We start from the raw sequence: 23,700 nt of genomic DNA, 5'->3' as shown, positions 1-23,700 counted from the left end.
AGTCAATGTTGTACAATGTAGCAAAACAGTTAAAGTTGTATGGTCTCTCACTTTCGCTCTTTTTGTCATAGTGAAAACTGTTTAAGTGTTATACATATTTTTCTCCGTTTGTCTGAGTTTTAAACTTTCTAATTTTACTACTTTTTATAAAGTTGCAGTACTGGAAGTATTTTAAATTATAAAAGTAAAAATCTTTTTAACGTGTACATGTGAAAAATAGGCTCGAAAGAGGCCGAATCATTCCGAACTCTTCCGAACATCGTCGCGACAATCTCGAAGTAACACGAGGGTTGTGAAACCAAGAGAAATGTCAACAATTTTTCGTAAACAAAACATGTGGTCGACCTCTGTAGCAGACTGGATCTACAAAGAAAATAATGCTCGCACATAACAATATTTGATAAACACAATATTGAATTACGGCAATGTGTGAATTAGATGTTTCAAATGCTCGCTTTGTGGACATATACCAGCACGATTTGTTCATATTACCCAGAAGGAAAACGTAAAAAAACACATGTGCGCTTACGCTAGTTACTTGGATCACCACGTGCAGGACGTGTGGACGTCAGTCACGTGATACGATTCGGAATTCCGACAAAACCCGAAGGTACTGAACATGGTGGTGATTGAAGGCGTTTTATTCAAAACCAGGAATATATAATCCCTAGATTTCGGGTCTCTTACAGGCTGATATATGGTTTTTGGGAGCTAAATCATCAAGATACATGTCCATGTTCCAATATCAAATGTTAAAACGACATATCGTTCAGTGAAAATTACAAAAATACAACTTTAACTGTTATACGAGTGTAGCGGGGGACATTAATATATATGTTTACTGTCTAGGCAAGCTAACCAGTCACGCTGTTTTGTCCGTAGGTGTATTGTGTACCTGTGCTGTGACCTTTGTATTTCTCTATACTGTCGTGCATTCATTTCTCGTGAGATGTCCTAAATGTGTGTCTGTGTTTTCTCTGTTGTGATTGGCTGCCTAGACTCGGGTATGGGGATAAATTCGGGGTAGTTCTAGTAGACTGGGCAGTCTGATGGATTAAGTTCCTGCGTGCTGCCAGCTCCGCTACTAGGCTATAGGTGACTATTTTATATTTAGTAATTAGATGGGAATAAAACTGTAATAGATAATTAGGTACGGGAAAGGGGGCTGGTTATAATATGTGTGTGGATGTATGTGTGATGTATGTTGTAAATAGTTACTGTTATAGTCATAATAAACTGTTCATTATCGTCTAAACCCTGTAGTTTGTTCTTCCTCCTACCAACAGACAAGCATATTAAATAATACCCAACGAACCTGGGTTGCACTAGGGGCGCGTCGGGTGTAGTTTGACATCGTTGCAAACTGGGCCCGTCTCGCTCCTGTTACACGAGAACTAAACATTGTACACTATACATGTGAACTTGGAAAACCTGCTACCCTCTGAAAAGGATTCATAAGCAGAGATTTCTGAAATATTAATAAGTGGTTTCAAATGCATTTAATTTTACATGAACATAAACAAAACATTGCAAAGTAACGCACTGTAGAATTAAACAGATGAACTTCAAAATTGTTTGTAGAGTACAACTTTATCTAATTGATATCATCGTAGTTAATAAATACGTAATGCAATCAACAAACATCTTCATAAATATCAAAATATCAGAAAGCTTGATAATGTTTTCCTTACATGCTAAGTATGGGTCAATGTTCGTCATATCATTTGTATATTCCCTCTCTTTATCTTCTGGGTCCACAATCCGGTATAAAAAGCTGCTCCATTAAATCCATGATTACACTAAATTGTCTTTTCCTAAACCCTACACCGCTGGTATTCAAAATCCATCTTCCGTTTCTGCTAAATAATACATTTGAAAGTCATTTTTTTCTGCAGATTGGCAGAATCGTCCGGCATGTGATTGACGTGGGTAACTAGCTGTTTTGTTTATCTGTATGACGATTGAAGGAAATCTAAACCAAATAACCAATCATATTAAAGAAGGCGTGTCCTCACATCTCTATCCATGATTGACAGTTGCAATGTGTATCAGTTCCCACGCCTGGTTAATGTTCAAAATTGTTTGAAAATGAACATCGATAAAAGAAACATTCGTAAACTATGGTGTAACCAATATATAGATTGATTATGTCACGCGCAAATTTGAGCCGCGCGGATGAATTTATGATGGTCAGCTTCTGCAACTGTTAGTGTTTCCAGTACCGATAGTACGTTCGAAGAACATGTAATACGTTTGAACACATACACATATACGTTTGTAAATACAGATGTAGAAAAGTTACATTGTTTATGTTACTACCATAACTATCCGAGCAATGCTTCCGTGTGTATGATAAATATACAAAGTTGTACAATGTACAGTTTTGCACATTCCAATGACGTCGCAATATTTAAATGTTATGTGTCGCGCGATGCTGTGGTATTCACATACTATGCTATTTGTATTTATCACATTATCGTTGCATGCAAAATGTTAAAATATGTCAGGACACCAACAGTCTATTAAATGAATAGGTTTAACCAAAACGACATGTTGCTCATAGACATCTTTCATTTTGCCCGACACGGAGTACGGACACCGACACCGACACGGACTTTCCAAATTTCGGGGGTTGTCTCAAAAACAAATTCAACAAATTCAACTCGCCTTACTTTTTCATGTTCATTCCATGTTTATCCGAACATATATGTATATAGATTAGAATAATGATTATAATTTAATTCAGATATCTCAATCAGGTACCAATTTAGCATAAATTTCCGTGATTTTATTAACTTTTACTATTAAAGATGCTCCATCGCTGACAAATGGTATTTTTCACTGTCAAAAACAGAAGAAGAGGAATTAATATTTTCCTTCGGTTACAAAAGTTACTTACTTTACACCGTTACCACCGTTAAAAAGTTTGACCTTCTAATTTTGATTCAAGTTAAAAATATGAAAAATAATTAATTGCATCCCGAAAAAATTCCGTGGCACTATATCCTATATGGAATGAAGTACTGATTGCGCAGCCACCAAAGGCGAAATAAATTATTTTATATTGTTTTTTTGTTTTAATTAGGTGTATATATATACACGATTAAACACCAATTATTGTTCAAATGAAGAATATCATTTACGCTAAATCGAGTTGTGCCACATCGATATCTTATCCAATAACTCAGTTTGGCCAATGACTGCGCCGCTTTTAAAATTCCCCGCGAAAATGTTCTGTATTAGGAAGTCATAATACTTGACGTACAATTCTTTCGGTCGATGGAAAAATAATCTCCACGATTTAACCAATAGAAATGAGTGTAACATATGAAATTGATATATAAGGAAATGAAAAAATACGTAGCTACATGTATCTATTTATCCATAATGAATTGCGTAACTCGTCCTATCGTCTAAATGAAATGTGCGCACATGGTAACCTTCAATATGTATTTACTATGCGAAAGCACGTGATATATGTGTTCAATTATTTCTTATAATTTCGGGTAAGTCTTTAAATAATTAATCATATAATTATAATCAAGGATGTCAAAAATCTTGAGGACCTTTGCCGCTCATTACGTTTTATCTTCCTAAGCCACTGATCAATTTCACTTTTGAAAATTTATGTATTTAAACCAAACAAATAAGATATATCAGAAATTGTTACCGGCCATTGTCACTTTAAATACACAGGCTTTCGACTCTGTAGATATACGGACATCTCTATATGTGTAATACTGAGTACACATAAAGAGGTCGTCCGTATATCAATAGTCAAAACCCTGTGTAAAACTATACGATATCGGTCTGGATATGCACTCTAGCATGGCACAGGTAGGTCAGCTTTCACGTGCACAGAGACAGGACAGTGCTGTAGCAGACGACAATTTGAGGTGCGAAACAAGCATATCGTATCAAAAACGTATAATGAATAAACTTGAACAATGAACACAATTAACAAATTTGAAAGCAATCACACATTTAAAGTTATATAGAAGTTGCAAACAGTATCATTTATTTCAAAATATTAAGAACGTACATATTTGTATATGTCATCTACGTCCTTGAAATTTATCAACAAAAATGTACCGAATTATACCTGAAGTATGTTTTAAAGACACGAAATTTTATTGCATCCCCAAATTACCAGATGTATAATGAATATGTATAATTAGTACCGCCTAAATTAATTGAGTTTACATTTGATTGATTTTCAGTGTAACCTGACATTATAAAATGAAAGAAAATGATACCATTTAAACTTAAAACTATTTCCAGCAATAATGTCTAACTTTAAAAGATACGACTCGACAAGTATATTCTATTTATAACGTATTTGTTACAATTTTGTCTATTTTACATTTCGTGACGGCCCCCAAATTTCGGAAGTCCGTGTCGGTGTCGGTGTCCGTACTCCGTGTCGTTCAAAATGAAAGAATGTCTAGTAGCACGACAATGCATTTTATTCACCTCAGGGGACTGACAAATCCTGTCCGTTATCTACTGTGATTCGACGAGAGTTGGCCTAACCACAGGAGCTTGACGTTCTGTCAACAATATAAAATATAAATACCCCTATATATACTATAAAAAACACCAGGAATGAAATGCATCGTTGGTCATATTTTTACCACCTTCGGTAAAAGTTCTGTAAAATTTGTTCTGGACAATGTCTGTATGTGTCACTTCGCCGATAATACGATAAATTTTATTCTTCACATATATCAACACTAACCTGTTCACAACCCCATCACAACAAGTTTAATCCCATGTCATTTTGAAAGTTTTAGATTTCGCAACCACTTTAGTTTGTTCCCGAATCAAATAAATATTAAAAAGATTGATATAAACGATGATGATCAAATCAATGATGAGAGATTGGTGGAACTGTCAAGACGTCACGACATTTTGTCTGATCAAATTAAGTTGTATTATATAATAAATCCACTTTGTTTACGACTTTTAACTTCACTTCTTCTTTTTGGTTTTTATTGGCGGAATAAAGAAAGCACAAACTTTCATCCAGTAGAGTATTCACTGTCAGTAATGAACGGGGTCCGGGTCGTACCAGTGAAATCATAGTAACAAGTAAGTTTTTTTGTGTTTTTTTTTATATATAATTTACTTTTTATTCAGGTTTTTCATCTACGGAAGCCGTCTGGCGCCACACCAAAAATATATTTATTGTGTTCCCTCACAATAACTTTCCCTCACAATGTTTTCCCTCACAATAACATTGTGAGGCCACACAATACTATTGTGAGGGAACACAATCTTATTGTGAGGTCACACAATAATTATTGTGAGGGAACACAATATTATTGTGAGGGAACACAATGTTATTGTGAGGCCACACAATGTTATTGTGAGGGAACACAATCTTATTGTGAGGCCACACAATCTTATTGTGAGGGAACACAATCTTATTGTGAGGGAACACAACATTATTGTGAGGCCACACAATGATTACTACGGAAGCCGTCTGGCGCCACACCAAAAAATATATTTATTGTGTTCCCTCACAATAACATTGTGAGGCCACACAATACTATTGTGAGGGAACACAATGTTATTGTGAGGCCACACAATCTTATTGTGAGGGAACACAATATTATTGTGAGGGAACACAATATTATTGTGAGGGAACACAATCTTATTGTGAGGCCACACAATAACGATTGTGAGGGAACACAATATTATTGTGAGGGAACACAATCTTATTGTGAGGCCACACAATAATTATTGTGAGAGGAACACAATCTTATTGTGAGGCCACGCAATATTATTGTGAGGCCACACAATGTTATTGTGAGGGAACACAATCTTATTGTGAGGGAACACAATATTATTGTGAGGCCACACAATGTTTATTGTGAGGGAACACAATATTATTGTGAGGCCACACAATGTTATTGTGAGGGAACACAATATTATTGTGAGGCCACACAATGTTATTGTGAGGGAACACAATCTTATTGTTAGGGAACCTCACAATTATATTGTGTTCCCTCACAATAATATTGTGTGGCCTCACAATAAGATTATGTTCCCTCACAATAACATTTTGTGGCCTCACAATAATATTGTGTGGCCTCACAATAAGATTGTGTGGCCTCACAATAATATTGTGAGGGAACACAATAAAGATATATTTTGATGATGCCCCAGATGGCTTCCGTAATTACTAACACACATAAACACATATATATATCTACAATTTATTCCTTACAGGTTGCATATTGCGTTTAGTTTATATTAGCATATATTAGTTTAAAGTTATTGAAGATTATTATTTTATTATGATTTCAAAGTGTGAAAACTATAATACATACAATTATTACAAATAATTTAAATAAAATACCAAATGCAAGCATTTATAATTAAGTAAATTTGATGTTACCAATATAATGTATTGACTTTATGGAAAGAAAGAGGTTGGTAGAAAGAGAAAAGGAAGACAGAAAAAGAGAGAGAGAGCAGCTGGTAGAAGAGAGACAGTAGATTAATTAAGTATGTTTATTTGGAGTGCGATGGCAGAGCTATGAATACTTGCAAATATATTTTTTTTTGCAATAGTATTGCAAAATATATATGGCTTTGTGAAGGGCTATCAGCTGTATCACAGGATTTAAGGGAGATAATTCTTCTGGAAAATATAATCCAGGGTATCTCAAATGACACTAGATTAGTCAAATTTGTTTGCTCAACATGAGATTTTGCATGTCTACATACAATGTATGCATAAATTGCCAATGTAAATTATAATAATGATAAGACACTTAAAAAAAATAATTATAGCTGAATCAGTTTGTCCCATTTCTTCCATTCACTTTCAAACTTCTTTATAGTATTTGCATCTCTACCATTAGATATGTATTTCTGTATCTTGTAGTTATCTTTTATTATGTTAATTAGAGAGTAAATATTCAGTGAACTATGTGAACATCTCATTCTATAGATGTATTGTTTGATAATGATAATAATTTCATTATCAACTCTATTACTTGGCAAACTATTCTGATGAACGAATCCAAAAAGAAATGTTTTTTTATTAATCGAGAATGGAATTAACAGTGCCGTTAATAACGTTTCGAGACTATCTAGAAGTTTTTGAGTTTCTTGGCAATCCCATAAAATGTGGGTTATAGTTACGTTTCTGGTTCAGAGTTACACAGAATGCATAAAGGGGAGGCAACTACTCCAATTTTGTATAAAAATGAATTTGTAGTAAGAATGTGATGAACCACTCTATACTGGAACCACTGAAGTTTTGTGTTTTTTGTTACATGGAAAGGAATTTTATAAATGTTGCTCCAAGTTGTTTTATCGATAGTCTCAAATATATCATTCCACTTTCTGGTACCTGATGGTGTCACATCTGATCTTATTACAATATTATAGAAGATTTTCGACCTTTTTTCATGTTTAAGAATAAAATGAAGATTTAATGGTATATATGGGTAAGAAATCTTACAGACAGATGTATCATATGCTGAAATATAGTGTTTCACTGCAGATATAAGGCATTGGTATTGTAAGAAATTAGTCTTTACCTCATATTTATGAATAAAATCTTCAAAGGAATAGAATTCACATGTGCCTTCTTTTATTATTTCATTCAAAATGCAAACATTTTTCTGATAAAATGCCTTATAGAAAACAGCTTTTCCACCAATCTTTATTTTAATATTGTACCAAATTGGGACTTTCAGTATATTTCTTTTTAATAAATTTATCGTGGTATTTAGCGATCAGATCATACCAAGAGTTTAAGACATATATCCAGAATCTATTTGTACACTTATTGATGCATACTTTTATATATTCCAAACCACAATTGGCAAGACGGTCTTCATCTACATAAGTTTTTACTATATGTTGCCACTTCTCATTAGTTTTGAAAAGCCTTCTTATCCATGTCAGCTTCAGAGAATTTATAAAGGCAGTAATATTAACCAGTTTCAAACCACCATTACAGTAACTTTGAATAATTACCTCCCTTTTAATTTTGTCTGGTTTTCCGTTCCACAGAAAATCATATATCAAAGAGTTTAGTTTCTTAACAAATTTGTCGTCTGGGTTTGGAAGAGATATAAATAGATGATTAAATTGAGATATAAGTAACGATTTTATGATATGAATTTTACCAATAGGTGTTAAAGACCTCCTTTTCCAAATCTTAATTAGTGATTTGAGTTTTATTAGTTTTTTGTCATAATTAAGTCTAGGAATCTCATGAAGATTTACACTAAATTCTATTCCTAATAGTGTGAATTTCTCCTTCCCCCACTGTAAATTTAGCTCAGGTAAATAACAGTCTTGACTGTACTTTTTGCTCCCAATCCAAACTACCTGAGTTTTTTCTACATTCATCTTTAATCCTAAAAATATTGCGAATTTTTTAATAAAATAGGACAGTTTTCAATATTCATACCCTTTATATTTTCATCATTTCTTAATTTTGTGGCTAGTACTTTTGCACAGAGGATAAATAGGTATGGTGCCAATGGGTCCCTCTGTCTATAGCCCCTCTTAATGTCAAAAAATGAATAAGTTACCCCTCTGATTTATTGTAGAGTGAACATTTTTGTGTAAAGTTTTAAACCAATGAATAATACTTTTGCCAAAACCAAAGAGAACAAGAGTTTTTTTTCAATAAATAGCCAAGAAACTGAATCAAACGCTTTTTCAAAATCAATCATCAGTAGCATACCCGGTATATCATTTTCTTCAGAATATTGCATAATATCATATATCAATCTTGTGTTCACACTAATATAACGTCCTGAAATAAAACCAGTCTGATCATCATTTATCAATTTATTAAGAACAGTTTTTATTCTATTGGCTATAGTTCCAGATGCAATTTTGTAAACAATATTAAGAAGCGAAATTGGTCTCCAATTTTTAATAAAGTGTCTAGGTTTTTCTGCTTTAGGAATACAAGTTATAATTCCTTGTCTCTGCGTAATTGAAAGTTGTCCTGTCTGATACCCAAAATTTATCGACCTAATAATAAAATCACCTAATTTTCCCCCAAAACATTTTAAAAATTCAGTTGTGAAACCGTCCGATCCAGAGCTTTTATTGTTTTTCATATTCTATAAAGTATAACCTGCCACTTTAAGCGAAAAATTTCCCCTTCTAAATCGTCAGACTCATTTTTGGTTAGCTTTGGAACATCATAATGATTAGGATACTGATTTAAATTAACATTGTGTGCATCAGTTGTATTTGGAACATTATATAGATTTCTATAAAAAGAACAAACTTCTTCCATTGTGTTTTCCTGTTTAGATATAATGTCTCCGTTATCAGTTTGTAGTTTTGGAATAATTTTTGATGAGTAGTTTCTATTTTCTAGATTGAAAAAATAACTTGTGGGTTTTTCCACCTTCTTCTGTCCATTTGGCTCTTGCTCTTATGAAACTTCCTTTAATTTTCTGGGATCTTATTTTTTCTGGGATCTTATTTTTTCTAACTCTTTCTTTTTTCATTTAACTCATCTAAGTTTATAATTTCCTGTTCCTCAAGATCTATGATCTTTTTCCTAAGAGAATCTTCCTGGAAATTTTGCTGCTTTTTCTTAAAGGCTGAGTATGATAATGTTTTTCCTCTAATTTCCATACGTAGTGTTTCTAGGAATAATTGATCAGTAATCGTAAATTGGATCTCAGAATTAGAAGTAGTTTCAATGTTATCTAAATCATAAATAGGTAGATAGTACTGTTTCTTGACATCATCAATACAATCATTTACCATTTTCAAGTATTCTAAATCATGTGTAAGTGAGTTATTAAATTTCCAAGTTCCTTTACCTCTTTTAAAATTATTCAACTTCATTAGTATTTTTAAGCAATAAACTGTTACCAGATTGGACATACAGTTGATATGAAGCCCATCCGGAAGGAAGATAAATAGAATGGCGCCCGTTAGGGCGCCATGAATATTTATCTTTCGGACGGATGGGCTTCATATCAACTGTATGTCCAATCTGGTAACAGTTTATTATTTATATTTCCATTACGATCATTCAAATTCAAAACTATACATGTATATCTTTTAAATTTCCCGCTTGTGCTAGTGTTGACGTCACCAAGTTCAATAAACGGAACAGCCATAGCATCAGCTTCTGAATATAGTTCAACGCAAAACGGTTTGAAACAAGCGAACAAATGAAAATTATGCGATAATATTTTTAATACATGCTATTTTGTCAACACGATAATACCATTAGATTGCATAGACCGCACAACTTTAAAACCACTTTTAAAAATATTTGACCGTTATGTATAGGCGTAAGTATACACTGTATACATTGTCAGTGACGCGGCGGGAACGTCAAATATTCATACGCTTGACCAGATTGGAGTTCATAGCCAGATATTGCTCATCTGGTTTAACATAGATTAAACGGGAAACTGAAAGTAGAATGGAAATATTTGGAAATGAATGATCCGATCTGTAGCCAGGGTCTATACTTGAATAGTTAACACTGGGTAATAAACTTTCTGAAACAATAAAATAATCTAAACGTGCTTGCTTAATCGGGTTCTTTTTTCTCCATGTAAATCTCTTGACATTTTCATGTTGTTCTCTAAACACATCAATAAGACCAAAATTGTCAATTATTTCCAAAATTTTATCTCTAGCTTTAGGATTATTAATATTTTCATATGTGTTGTCATAGTCAAGATCAGGGTTTAGAACAAGGTTAAAATCACCACATATAATAACATGTGCACAGTTGAATTCTTCTAATATATCAAAATTCTTGCATAGAAGTCAGGACTGTCCTGATTAGGACCATATATATTAACAAGTAAAATATATGAACCTTCAATTTCTATCTCAAGAGCTAAAATATTTCCAGTCTTGTCAATCTTTTCTTTATGAACTTTAAATTCGAAGTTATTGTTAAAGAGAATGGCCACACCACGAGAATTTCCACGAAAAGATGAAAAATAAGCATTATATCCCCATTCGTTTTTTAAGAACTCTTCTTTATCTTCGGTGAAATGCGTGTCTTGTAAACAGAAGATATTATAATTAGAATTCCTTATGTATGAAAAAAACATCTTTACGTGTTTCTCTACTCGATAGCCCTTGCACGTTAGCCGACATAATCATTACACCCTCCACTTATAGATGAAAATCAACAAGTTCAGTTCTGCCAGTTCGCACCAAACAATATAATCCCTATTGAGATTCCTCCTCTAGACTCTTTTATATTAGGACGTTTGATAGATGTCTCTCATCGGAATCCCTACTCGAGCCTTCTAAACTTTATTCTGGAAAATCAAGTCAGGTTGACCTACCACTTGTAAGGGTGTATTACATAAATAATCCAACTGCTGTGGTTCCCATATTGGCACACATCGCTATTGGAGATAGTTTTCTATCCATACGCACATATATTATTTAGTGACATGTATTAAAAACAAAGAACCATCCCATTTTGTAAACGATGTCTAGTTCCATCGCTACTTTGAGCAGCCATTTTGAAAGTCCCTCGCTGTCATGTGACCACTATAGTGCGTTCCAGATAATGCCTATTACATCATTGAATGGAATAAGGTTATACAGGTAATGAATTTTATTGAAACAGACTATAGCTGTCACTTGATCGGTTCCGGTCCTGGTTGGTTGTACTTTTCCAGCTGCTCCTCTATAATATAAATATATTTACAAACAACAACATTATGGAGTCATTTTAAAACTAAATTTATTAACTCTTTAAAACTTCATTATCTTGAAGTCTCCTCAAGTGGTTTTTGTTGCTTGAAACGATGTTAGAATAATCTTCACCGTGAAAACCGCTCACTCCTGGCTTGTGTCTCACCTTGGACTCACCTTGGACTCACCTTGTCTCTCCGTGTATCTTGATTGTGAACTTAGAACTATTAGCTTACTTTTATTTGCTGTCCTGACTGTGTCTGACTCCGTTAATTCCGGTCATCATGGGAAAGAACTCCAACACTAGATCTAATTCTCGTCGAGGTAACCACGACAATCAACAAGCTAAACGACAACGCCAGGACGATGAGCAGGTCAGTGAGATTTACGACTCCATAACATCCATTGATAATAGTGAAAGCATGGACAAACTCATAGATAAACTGCTCAACAACTCCCTTTTCTGTAAAAGCATCCATGCTAAACTGGATATTCCTAATACTGTGAAAGACGCAACTAAACCGCTCCTTGAACAAGTATCACACTTAACCCGTCGTGTCGATGACTTGGAACAGTACAGTAGGCGCACTTGTCTTAAAGTTGCAGGCATTCCTGAACAAAGTGGTGAGAATACAGATGACTTACTTATAAATTTGTTCAAGGATAAATTGAACATCCCGCTCTCATATCAGGACATCTCACGATCCCATCGAGTTGATAGCTTCCGACGCTCCTCCAATCGTCCTAGAGACATTATTATTAGATTTAACTCCTACAGGACTAGAGCTATGTCTATGATGCGCGTTTCCAGCTCAAACCTTCGCATCATAATACTGACACTCCTCGCATCTTCATAAATGAGGCACTCACTGCTCAGCGAGCCAGAGTTTTTGCTAAAGCTCGAGGTCTGGTACGAGATCGTGTGGCCCACAAAGCCTTTACTAAGGATGGCTCCATCATTGTCCGAGATCTAAGCGATAAGAACCACAAATTAACAACTATTGAACAGTTGGACGCCTTATTTCCTCTGAACTCTGACGAAGCTCCTCGATCCTTCGCCCCAGCCGGTGCCCCAGGCTCTTCATCCAACTCATTTCCTGGACTCCAATCTCCAATTTCGTACAGTACTCCGCGCTCCGGTAATCCACTAACTCTATCTGTTACTCGTGGCACTGATGGTACACCTGTAGCAGCCGCCGTCAAGTAGTGTATATGCTATTCTAACCTGTGACTTTTGGTGACTTACTCCTAGGTACAAGATTTTCACATAGTTTCATTCGTGATCGCTTATGACTTTCTACGTTCTGACAAGCACGTGCTCGTGTTCTATAATCTCTAACCAGACGGTTTGATAAACATACCATTAATTGTTTCTCTTCTGAGTCATTGATTATCAATTTATGATAGATGTTGTTTCTTAGATTTTATAAGATCATTTGTTAATATGTTAGTCTATTTTCTTACTAATGCATACTGAATCCGTGCCTTATATGAATGCTTTTTTTCTTCTAGATTATCTAGCCATCTGTGTCAATCAGATGCTCGATTGTTTACATCAGTGACCTAGTTTTTGTGCCACAATAGAAGGATATAGATCTGTCATCCAGGAACTGTTATTCAGTTTGTAGGCCTATGTGCATGTTCTCTGCCTTTTATAGGCTTCGTGTTTTATATCACGAGCTAAAGTTTTACTATCTCAATCATCTGGACTTGTTTACATATGTTTATAAGGCCAATGCACAGCTTTGCTGTTTACATATTCTGACTCCGGGTGCACAGTCTCTATTTATAATGAAACAAACCACAACAAGGATATATAGACTATATACAACATGTTCATATTTATTGTTTATCAATGCATATAATATAACAAAACATATTTTGGCAAAAGGGGCAAGCTTAGGTTCTATTCTCTCACTAAAACAAAAGCCCAGGTTCACTTAACTATATGCAGCTAAAAGGCCATGTCATATAATAGATGAATTATAAAAGATAGTGATATAGTTAAGTGAATCTGGGTATAAAGTGAATTACGGGAAAATTCAATCATTCTCAACTCGGTGTAGGAAATGACCGCAGCCAGCTATGATACCTAGCGTAACCTGCGGGTTACGCCGGTAGTGTGTAGATATATCCTACAAGAGCCGGAAGAGAACTTCTTGAATACATAACCTCTCAACTCGGTGTAGTCTAGTTGTAGTGCTACAAGAGCCGGAAGAGAGGTATGCCCTAACATTATAGAAATGGTCTTCACCGTCCTCAACTCGGTGTAGCAAGGCTATCAAGAGCCGGAAGAGGAGGTAGATGAATTGCACCGTCCTCTACTCGGTGTAGTCCAAGCTAGCAAGAGCCGGAAGAGGAGGAGAGAATATACGTACACATGTATATGTGTGTGGGTTGATCTAGTATAAACTAGAGTTAATTTTGGGGATTTTGATAATTGATTATTGTGATATCCCATGAACAAATAAACAATGATTAAAAATTAGCCAATGATTAAAAATTAGCTGATGCTAAAAATCACCTACAAATACTGAGTGGCTGTCCACTCCCTAAGCTTACCCAAAACATTACACGGATGAATACATACTTCCAAACAAACAGGATACAAGAGAAATGATAATACCCTGTATATATACCGTAAAAATACAGAACGTTCATAAAAGGTGCTATTAGCTAGACAAACTTAAAAACAATGACAGTCATATAACAAAGAATTGACTTAAAACTAATGAATTTTGGCAAAAATTGAGATATTATAAATGTTATGGACAAATATAAAACAGATAATCAATTAAGCTGAATACTAAATTGAGTTATACTTGCACTGATGATATGTAAAAGAAATAAGATACATGAATACGAATTTAACAGAACTTCAGTCTAATTCTAGGTTGTGTGGCGGGGATGGTGGTGGTGAGTTAAAAATCCTGCCTGTTACAGAGGCTGTCGTGCTCGATAATGCGGTCAAGAGTACAACTGACCAATCAGTGACCTAGAAATTGAGGCCCGGGCTATGGACATAAGTGGACCAAGGGCTGACCAGGCCCTTCTCTTCAACATATGCACCTAACTGTTGATTTACGTAGATAATTAAGTACAAGTATAATGTTGACCAAATTATACCTGCAAAGATAACTAGAGGAATATGTTTGTCATTATAAAACCTGGTTTATCTACATAAACCTCAATTTATAATGAAACAAACCACAACAAGGATATATAGACTATATACAACATGTTCATATTTATTGTTTATCAATGCATATAATATAACAAAACATATTTTGGCAAAAGGGGCAAGCTTAGGTTCTATTCTCTCACTAAAACAAAAGCCCAGGTTCACTTAACTATATGCAGCTAAAAGGCCATGTCATATAATAGATGAATTATAAAAGATAGTGATATAGTTAAGTGAATCTGGGTATAAAGTGAATTACGGGAAAATTCAATCATTCTCAACTCGGTGTAGGAAATGACCGCAGCCAGCTATGATACCTAGCGTAACCTGCGGGTTACGCCGGTAGTGTGTAGATATATCCTACAAGAGCCGGAAGAGAACTTCTTGAATACATAACCTCTCAACTCGGTGTAGTCTAGTTGTAGTGCTACAAGAGCCGGAAGAGAGGTATGCCCTAACGTTATAGAAATGGTCTTCACCGTCCTCAACTCGGTGTAGCAAGGCTATCAAGAGCCGGAAGAGGAGGTAGATGAATTGCACCGTCCTCTACTCGGTGTAGTCCAAGCTAGCAAGAGCCGGAAGAGGAGGAGAGAATATACGTACACATGTATATGTGTGTGGGTTGATCTAGTATAAACTAGAGTTAATTTTGGGGATTTTGATAATTGATTATTGTGATATCCCATGAACAAATAAACAATGATTAAAAATTAGCCAAAAACTTAGGTGTATGATAGCGGAATAGCCTAAGTTGCCCCAAAATTATGTATTAAGATGTATATAAAAGTAAGATGTAAAGAAGTATTATAATATCATGCATATTACTAACTAGGAGTGCAGATAAATAGAGTAGGATACATTTCTACACACTCAGTACCATGGATCTCTGAGCAGCCTTAATAGTATCTACAGAAGTCCTAATATATCTGCAATAGGCATCGGACGACCAACGCCCTAAAGTTTTAATCATATGGTCCTCCATACGGACGGAGGAAGCAGACGTGGCTGCCCCGATGCGAAAAGAATGACCATTATAGGCACTTGAGTCTAAGTTCAGGCATTCCAAAGTATGTTTCAGTAAAGCTATAAACATAGATCTTGTGAGAACTTGACCCATGTTATTCACAAATAAGAGGATCATGAGGTTGTGGTAAGGCCTGCATTCTAGATCTGTATGCCATATACTTAACACACATATTATACGGACAAACAGAATGGTTCGTACTAAATAAACGTATAACCACCCCTTTTCGGAAAGGGTCAGTCTTGGATGTTTTCAATGTAAGTAGAATACAATCTTTCATCACGACTAAATCGTTAATACACAAGTGAATCGAGGGTCAAAAGCCCCAGACACAGTAAATTCCCCACAGCGGAGAAATCCGAAAAAAGCTACAACACACACTGTCTCCATCATTGGATCTTTGCTGTTCTTCCTGAGGTAGTGACATATAGATTGAAGAATTGGAAAAGTGATAGGTAATCTAGGCTTAGTTGCGCGTATTTGTGATCTTTTAACTCCCGTAAGAGAAGCTTGAAGTCTAGGCATATTCTGAGAAAATGGATAAGCAATATTGTTCTCGAGGCACATGAAACGAATCCCACAGATGTATATCTTAATCGTAGCATAGGAAATGTTGTTTTCTGAAACAATGTGCGACAAATTGTATCAAGTTGTTCTCAGACACAGGTAAATTTGGTAGACTGACATACGCGATAAGCCCCGCTAATAATAGGAATTTTAATGTACTTATCAAATCCAACGCTGTATGTTCTTCTAGTACTCGGAGCTATGGACGCAGACAGGAGTTCTTGAATTGTTGACTCGAATGCCACATGACTGCTGATGGTGGTGGAACTCTGCAAGGATGTAGAGCAGCGTTCGGAGCTAGTCGTCGAAATCTTGTCATCTGTAACCGAGATAAAGAATCAGCAATGTCATTAAGGTGACCCGGAACATGTTGAGATAAAATAACAAAGTTAAATTGAGCAGCACAAAGTGTCAAACTGCGAACAAGAGGCATGATGTGGGTGGATTTAGACCGCCCTCGTTGTAAAATGTTCACAGTAGCTATGTTGTCACACATGAACACAATACGCTGACCAACCCACTGATAACCCCAAATCATAGCCGCCACTACAATCGGGTATAACTCTCTGAAGGCTATAGATAGCTCACTACTGTCCGCGTAAGGGTTCTGGAGATCTGTTGGCCATGTTTCTGCAAACCATTGTCCTTGATAGTACCCACCATAACCAATAGTACCAGACGCGTCAGTGTATAGACAGATATCGTCCGAGGTTATTACACGCGAGTTGTAAAATACTGACACACCATTCCAGTTTGATAGGAAATATTTCCAGAGTCTATATGTCTTCTCTGCAATCGTTGTTAAGTTTAACACGATGATGTAGTTCTTTAACGGTGGTAGACAAGATAATGAGATGAGACACGAAAGATCTGCCTTGCAGGACTACACGACTAGCAAAATTTAAATGACCTAGAAGCTGTAACAATTCTCGTTTGGTGCAAAACGTTCGTTGTTGAAAAGATTCCAGAAGATTTGTAATTCTTGTCAGCTTATCACTGGGTAGTCTCGCTTCCATTTTGTCAGAATCCAGCACTATACCTAAATACTCCATGACGGTGGCTGGACCGTATGTTTTGTGTTTGGCTACCGGAATGCCTAACCTCTGGAAAATGAGACTTAACAGTGCCATATTTCTATCACCACAATTAGAAGAGTGTTCAAAGGTAATAAAATCGTCTAGCAGATGGAGTATATGGTTAATTCCATACTTGTTTTGGGCTATCCAACACACTGCTTGTGATAGATTGTCAAATATTTTCGGACTAGATCTACAACCGAATGCCAGTTTGTTATAATAATAATACTTAGTTTTCCATTTAATACAAAATAGGTGCCACTGAGAGGGTAAAAATAGGAATAATTTTAAAGGCGTCCGAAATGTCTGTTTTACACATAGTAGTTCCTCGGCCTAATTCCTGTAGTTTTTTGATAGCATCGTCTATCCTGACATAGGTTAGAGAACAAGATTCCTTGTCTATCAGTTCATTCACACTGGGATTCGAACCATCATTGTGTGGTGCAGATAAATCCACAATTAGGCGAGGTTTACCTGAATATTTCCCAAACGCCACTCCGATAGGGCTTACTCTATACTGCTGAAATGGTGGTAAGTCGAAAGGTCCAATGTAAAAACTTTTTCTCAACCTCACTTAGAATTAATTTGTCCACTACTTCTGGCTGTGACACAGATGATAGAAGATTCTTGCATTCTTTAGTAGGTAAAGCAGTTGTAGAGACCATAGTATCAAAACCTTGGACTAAACCATCACATAAATAATCAACGAACTGTCTATCAGGATGTGTGGATAGTTCCTGCCTGAGTCTATCGATATTAACTGGAGTATGGACTTCTCTTTCCCTATCCAGTAGTCATTGAACTCCAGATTTTTGTTGCTTTGAATTTTGATTACCGTTGTTGCATCTATCTGCTCCATGACTAGTTGATTTACATGTGTAACAAGCGTGGTAAAAATTGCAAGAATCGCCTCTTGAGCATTTCCCAGAGTTAAAGTTATTGCAAACTTCCCTGCCATTGATCTTAGTTTTTGGACGACCATACTTGTCTGTTTCCTTGTTTGGGTTTGTGTTGTTCTTCCCAAATTGCAGGCTTTTCTTGTGTCTTTGTTGTGGACAGAAAGCTGTAGAATGTGACGTCAAAGAACAGAGTTGACATGTATTGACCCTTGTGTTTCCAACAATCATGGCAAGTAGGCCGTTGTCACGAACAGACCAATCAACTTTGGCTATTCTATCCTTGAGAGCTGCTGCGGCGCGGGCAGAAAATTGGCAATGGTAATCGTAAAATTTTCCCCCATACACATTGGATATCTCAATAATGTTTGCTTCATATCTATCGAGTTCTATCCTTCTCTGGGGAGCTTTAATGCAGATAGTCCTCTTATATTTTTCCGAATGCCGTTATAAATTCGCTAATCGTTAGCGATTTATTTAGTCGGGGATCTTCATTCTCGCCTATGTTGATTTGAATGGTTCCGTCTCTACTTTCGTTTTCCCGTACGGTTTCAAAACGAGGCATTAGAAGTTGGGCAAGATTAACGTCCTGACCTTCCCATATTTTTCTCTTAATCTTATCAGGTATTATGTCGATATGTGGTAGGGATTCTAGAGGAACCTCAAATTCAGTTTGCGGTAATCTGTACCCACCTTGTGGAACTGTATGACTGAATCCGTCTAAAGTCATATCGGTGGACGAATGGTCAAACGATGTAGACTGGGCCGTTCCGATGCGGTTGTCCCTGTTGATGAGACCATTGACCGTAGTTTGTAGACCCTGCACAGTTTGTTGTATGGTATGTACAGCCGAAATGAGTGTGGTCATCGTACCAGATAGCTCAGTCGTGGGCGCTGCCATATTGTTTTGTGACGTCATTGTTTGCTGCGTAGAGATACGATCCTGTGTAAGAGGCGGATTACGCAGGCTGGCATCGGCAGTACTCCGCTCCGCTACCGAAAGTAGTTCATCGTCTCTCGTATTTCCAATAGTGTTGGGCGATGAGTTATGTATTATAACGTTGGCATTTAAAATGTCATTCGATTCAGCTGATTGAATACAGTCACTTAACAACCGAATTTACGTTTTGGGATACTGAAACTTCACTGGCATCGCGAGATATACTGACGTTTGTGTCAGGAGTTTGATGTTCACGATTACGTCCAATGTTCTCAAGATAAATGTTCTTTAATGTTGACTTCGGGATGTTTAGGGGGGTGCATGGCGATTCCCATATCAGATAACTTTTCTCTAAGTTGGGTAGTAGTCCAGTTAGCCGGATTCAAACTGTCTCCACGGAGCCTTCCTAGTGGTCGAGCGTCCCCCTTTGTCGAGTAGCCATTATGTAGAAAGGCACGATTACGTAAAGAATTAATTGTCCGTTAGCACCTCACACAACACATATAGCGCCTCTTTGATAGCAGAAAATCCATTATTCGTAACACAAAGTTCCAAAGAATGATGTAAAAGTCTTGGTTAAGATATTTGAAGTTATGAGGCACATATGAAGTGTGGAAAATTGAGTTAAAAATCCTGCTGTTACAGAGGCTGTCGTGCTCGATAATGCGGTCAAGAGTAACAACTGACCAATCAGTGACCTAGAAATTGAGGCCCGGGATATGGACATAAGTGGACCAAGAGACTCTCCTACACCTAACAACGTAAGAGAATCAATTCGAAAACCACCCTCGACACTCCAGGTGTTACTATCACTGACGCAATATCATGTTGATATTTACACCAATGGTATATAGTAGTAACCCATTGTCTAGGAGTTTGAAAGGAAACAAACGTAAATGTAAGTGTAGTATTAGTACACTGTACAATCTCCATTTGTGTCAGGTAAAACTAGGGGAAGGCCAATAGGGGTTTAGGGGAGCTTTGATTACACGTTGGTACATTGTGCACCTGTGTTTGAAAGTAAACAAATACACGCCACCAGAATTTTTGCTTCATGTTATATATCAACAGAAATCGATCTTTCTAAATATTCATATTTTTAAACATATATCTTAGCATTGTTATCAAAGACTTCTGTTAAACTATTTTAATAAAATATATATTAAGTAAATTTCGAACATTCTTCAATTAATTTAGATGCATATAGTTGCTTACAAAATGGATTGTTTCTTGCTTTTTGTTTTATTTCGCTTTATTTCTTTTCTATGTAAGGCAATCCAGGTAACTCTTCCTACTATACCTACATAACTATGTATATATCATGTGGACAATTTGGCCTACCCTTTAATCCCTTATCTATGATTACTACTACCAATCCCGGTAATTATCACCACAGATACCGGCAACTGTGACTTGATCATCATTATGTTAATTGTCATTCATTAGTTGTGATTCCGCGTGTTCTATTACGGGTCCATAGTACAAATGAGTATCATGGTGGTAGTATGTAGATATTGATATAATGAATGTTTTAGTTGTGAGGAGTGTACTATTAATCCCAATAAAGAGTAGGTGGTATGAGATATTCAAATTGAATGCGATTTAGTTGTAATGGCTGTACTATTTTGATGCACCGCCCCATCAATGGATGTACGGTGTTTGGCAACATCGCACAAAAAATTCTTTAATATTCCAAGAAACAGTGAATAGAATAGATGATATGAGGATACCCAGCATTCACGTACCATTATGTTAAAGGTTGAATTTCTGTTGTAATTTTCGCAGGGCTGTAAACGATATATGTCGAGTTTAATGAGTCATTTGATAATTGAATATGGACAATGTTAACTTGATGATTTAGCTCCACAAAGATCATATGTTCAGTTGATAAAGAGCCGAAATCTAGATGATTGTGAACTTAGAACTATTAGCTTACTTTTATTTGCTGTCCTGACTGTGTCTGACTCCGTTAATTCCGGTCATCATGGGAAAGAACTCCAACACTAGATCTAATTCTCGTCGAGGTAACCACGACAATCAACAAGCTAAACGACAACGCCAGGACGATGAGCAGGTCAGTGAGATTTACGACTCCATAACATCCATTGATAATAGTGAAAGCATGGACAAACTCATAGATAAACTGCTCAACAACTCCCTTTTCTGTAAAAGCATCCATGCTAAACTGGATATTCCTAATACTGTGAAAGACGCAACTAAACCGCTCCTTGAACAAGTATCACACTTAACCCGTCGTGTCGATGACTTGGAACAGTACAGTAGGCGCACTTGTCTTAAAGTTGCAGGCATTCCTGAACAAAGAGGTGAGAATACAGATGGCTTACTTATAAATTTGTTCAAGGATAAATTGAACATCCCGCTCTCATATCAGGGCATCTCACGATCCCATCGAGTTGATAGCTTCCGACGCTCCTCCAATCGTCCTAGAGACATTATTATTAGATTTAACTCCTACAGGACTAGAGCTATGTCTATGATGCGCGTTTCCAGCTCAAACCTTCGCATCATAATACTGACACTCCTCGCATCTTCATAAATGAGGCACTCACTGCTCAGCGAGCCAGAGTTTTTGCTAAAGCTCGAGGTCTGGTACGAGATCGTGTGGCCCACAAAGCCTTTACTAAGGATGGCTCCATCATTGTCCGAGATCTAAGCGATAAGAACCACAAATTAACAACTATTGAACAGTTGGACGCCTTATTTCCTCTGAACTCTGACGAAGCTCCTCGATCCTTCGCCCCAGCCGGTGCCCCAGGCTCTTCATCCAACTCATTTCCTGGACTCCAATCTCCAATTTCGTACAGTACTCCGCGCTCCGGTAATCCACTAACTCTATCTGTTACTCGTGGCACTGATGGTACACCTGTAGCAGCCGCCGTCAAGTAGTGTATATGCTATTCTAACCTGTGACTTTTGGTGACTTACTCCTAGGTACAAGATTTTCACATAGTTTCATTCGTGATCGCTTATGACTTTCTACGTTCTGACAAGCACGTGCTCGTGTTCTATAATCTCTAACCAGACGGTTTGATAAACATACCATTAATTGTGTTTCTCTTCTGAGTCATTGATTATCAATTTATGATAGATGTTGTTTCTTAGATTTTATAAGATCATTTGTTAATATGTTAGTCTATTTTCTTACTAATGCATACTGAATCCGTGCCTTATATGAATGTTTTTTTTCTTCTAGATTATCTAGCCATCTGTGTCAATCAGATGCTCGATTGTTTACATCAGTGACCTAGTTTTTGTGCCACAATAGAAGGATATAGATCTGTCATCCAGGAACTGTTATTCAGTTTGTAGGCCTATGTGCATGTTCTCTGCCTTTTATAGGCTTCGTGTTTTATATCACGAGCTAAAGTTTTTACTATCTCAATCATCTGGACTTGTTTACATATGTTTATAAGGCCAATGCACAGCTTTGCTGTTTACATATTCTGACTCCGGGTGCACAGTCTCTATTTATAATGAAACAAACCACAACAAGGATATATAGACTATATACAACATGTTCATATTTATTGTTTATCAATGCATATAATATAACAAAACATATTTTGGCAAAAGGGGCAAGCTTAGGTTCTATTCTCTCACTAAAACAAAAGCCCAGGTTCACTTAACTATATGCACTAAAAGCCATGTCATATAATAGATGAATTATAAAAGATAGTGATATATTAAGTGAATCTGGGTATAAAGTGAATTAACGGGAAAAATTCAATCATTCTCAACTCGGTGTAGGAAATGACCGCAGCCAGCTATGATACCTAGCGTAAACCTGCGGGTTACGCCGGTAGTGGTGTAGATATATCCTACAAGAGCCGGAAGAGAACTTCTTGAATACATAACCTCTCAACTCGGTGTAGTCCTAGTTTGTAGTGCTACAAGAGCCCGGAAGAGAGGTATGCCCTAACATTATAGAAATGGTCTTCACCGTCCTCAACTCGGTGTAGCAAGGCTATCAAGAGCCGGAAGAGGAGGTAGAATGAATTGCACCGTCCTCTACTCGGTGTAAGTCCAAGCTAGCAAGAGCCGGAAGAGGAAGGAGAGAAATATACGTACACATGTATATGTGTGTGGGTTTGATCTAGTATAAACTAGAGTTAATTTTGGGGATTTTGATAATTGATTATTGTTGATATCCCATGAACAAATAAACAATGATTAAAAATTAGCCAATGATTAAAAATTAGCTGATGCTAAAAATCACCTACAAATACTGAGTGGCTGTCCACTCCCTAAGCTTACCACAAAACATTACACGGATGAATACATACTTCCAAACAAACAGGAATACAAGAGAAATGATA

General features: G+C 36.4%; 1 protein-coding gene and 1 pseudogene across 2 annotated transcripts in view; one reads left to right on the top strand and one right to left on the bottom strand.

The window, feature by feature from the left end:
* LOC138328073 (oncoprotein-induced transcript 3 protein-like) overlaps window positions 1-23,700 on the top strand; it is a 47,831-nt gene that overhangs the window by 11,547 nt on the left and 12,584 nt on the right. For both annotated transcript variants that reach the window (XM_069274681.1, XM_069274680.1), the window contains one exon: window positions 5,009-5,091. In XM_069274681.1, the coding sequence (XP_069130782.1) occupies window positions 5,009-5,091 (83 nt within the window). The remainder of the gene's footprint in view (window positions 1-5,008; window positions 5,092-23,700) is intronic.
* Window positions 14,903-19,483, bottom strand: LOC138328072 (uncharacterized; annotated as a pseudogene).

The sequence above is a fragment of the Argopecten irradians genome, chromosome 7 (genome assembly GCF_041381155.1).
Source record: "Argopecten irradians isolate NY chromosome 7, Ai_NY, whole genome shotgun sequence".
Classification (NCBI taxonomy): Eukaryota; Metazoa; Mollusca; class Bivalvia; order Pectinida; family Pectinidae; genus Argopecten; species Argopecten irradians.
The sequence above is the reverse complement of the archived record's forward strand: the minus strand, read 5'-3'. Positions and strand labels throughout refer to the sequence as shown.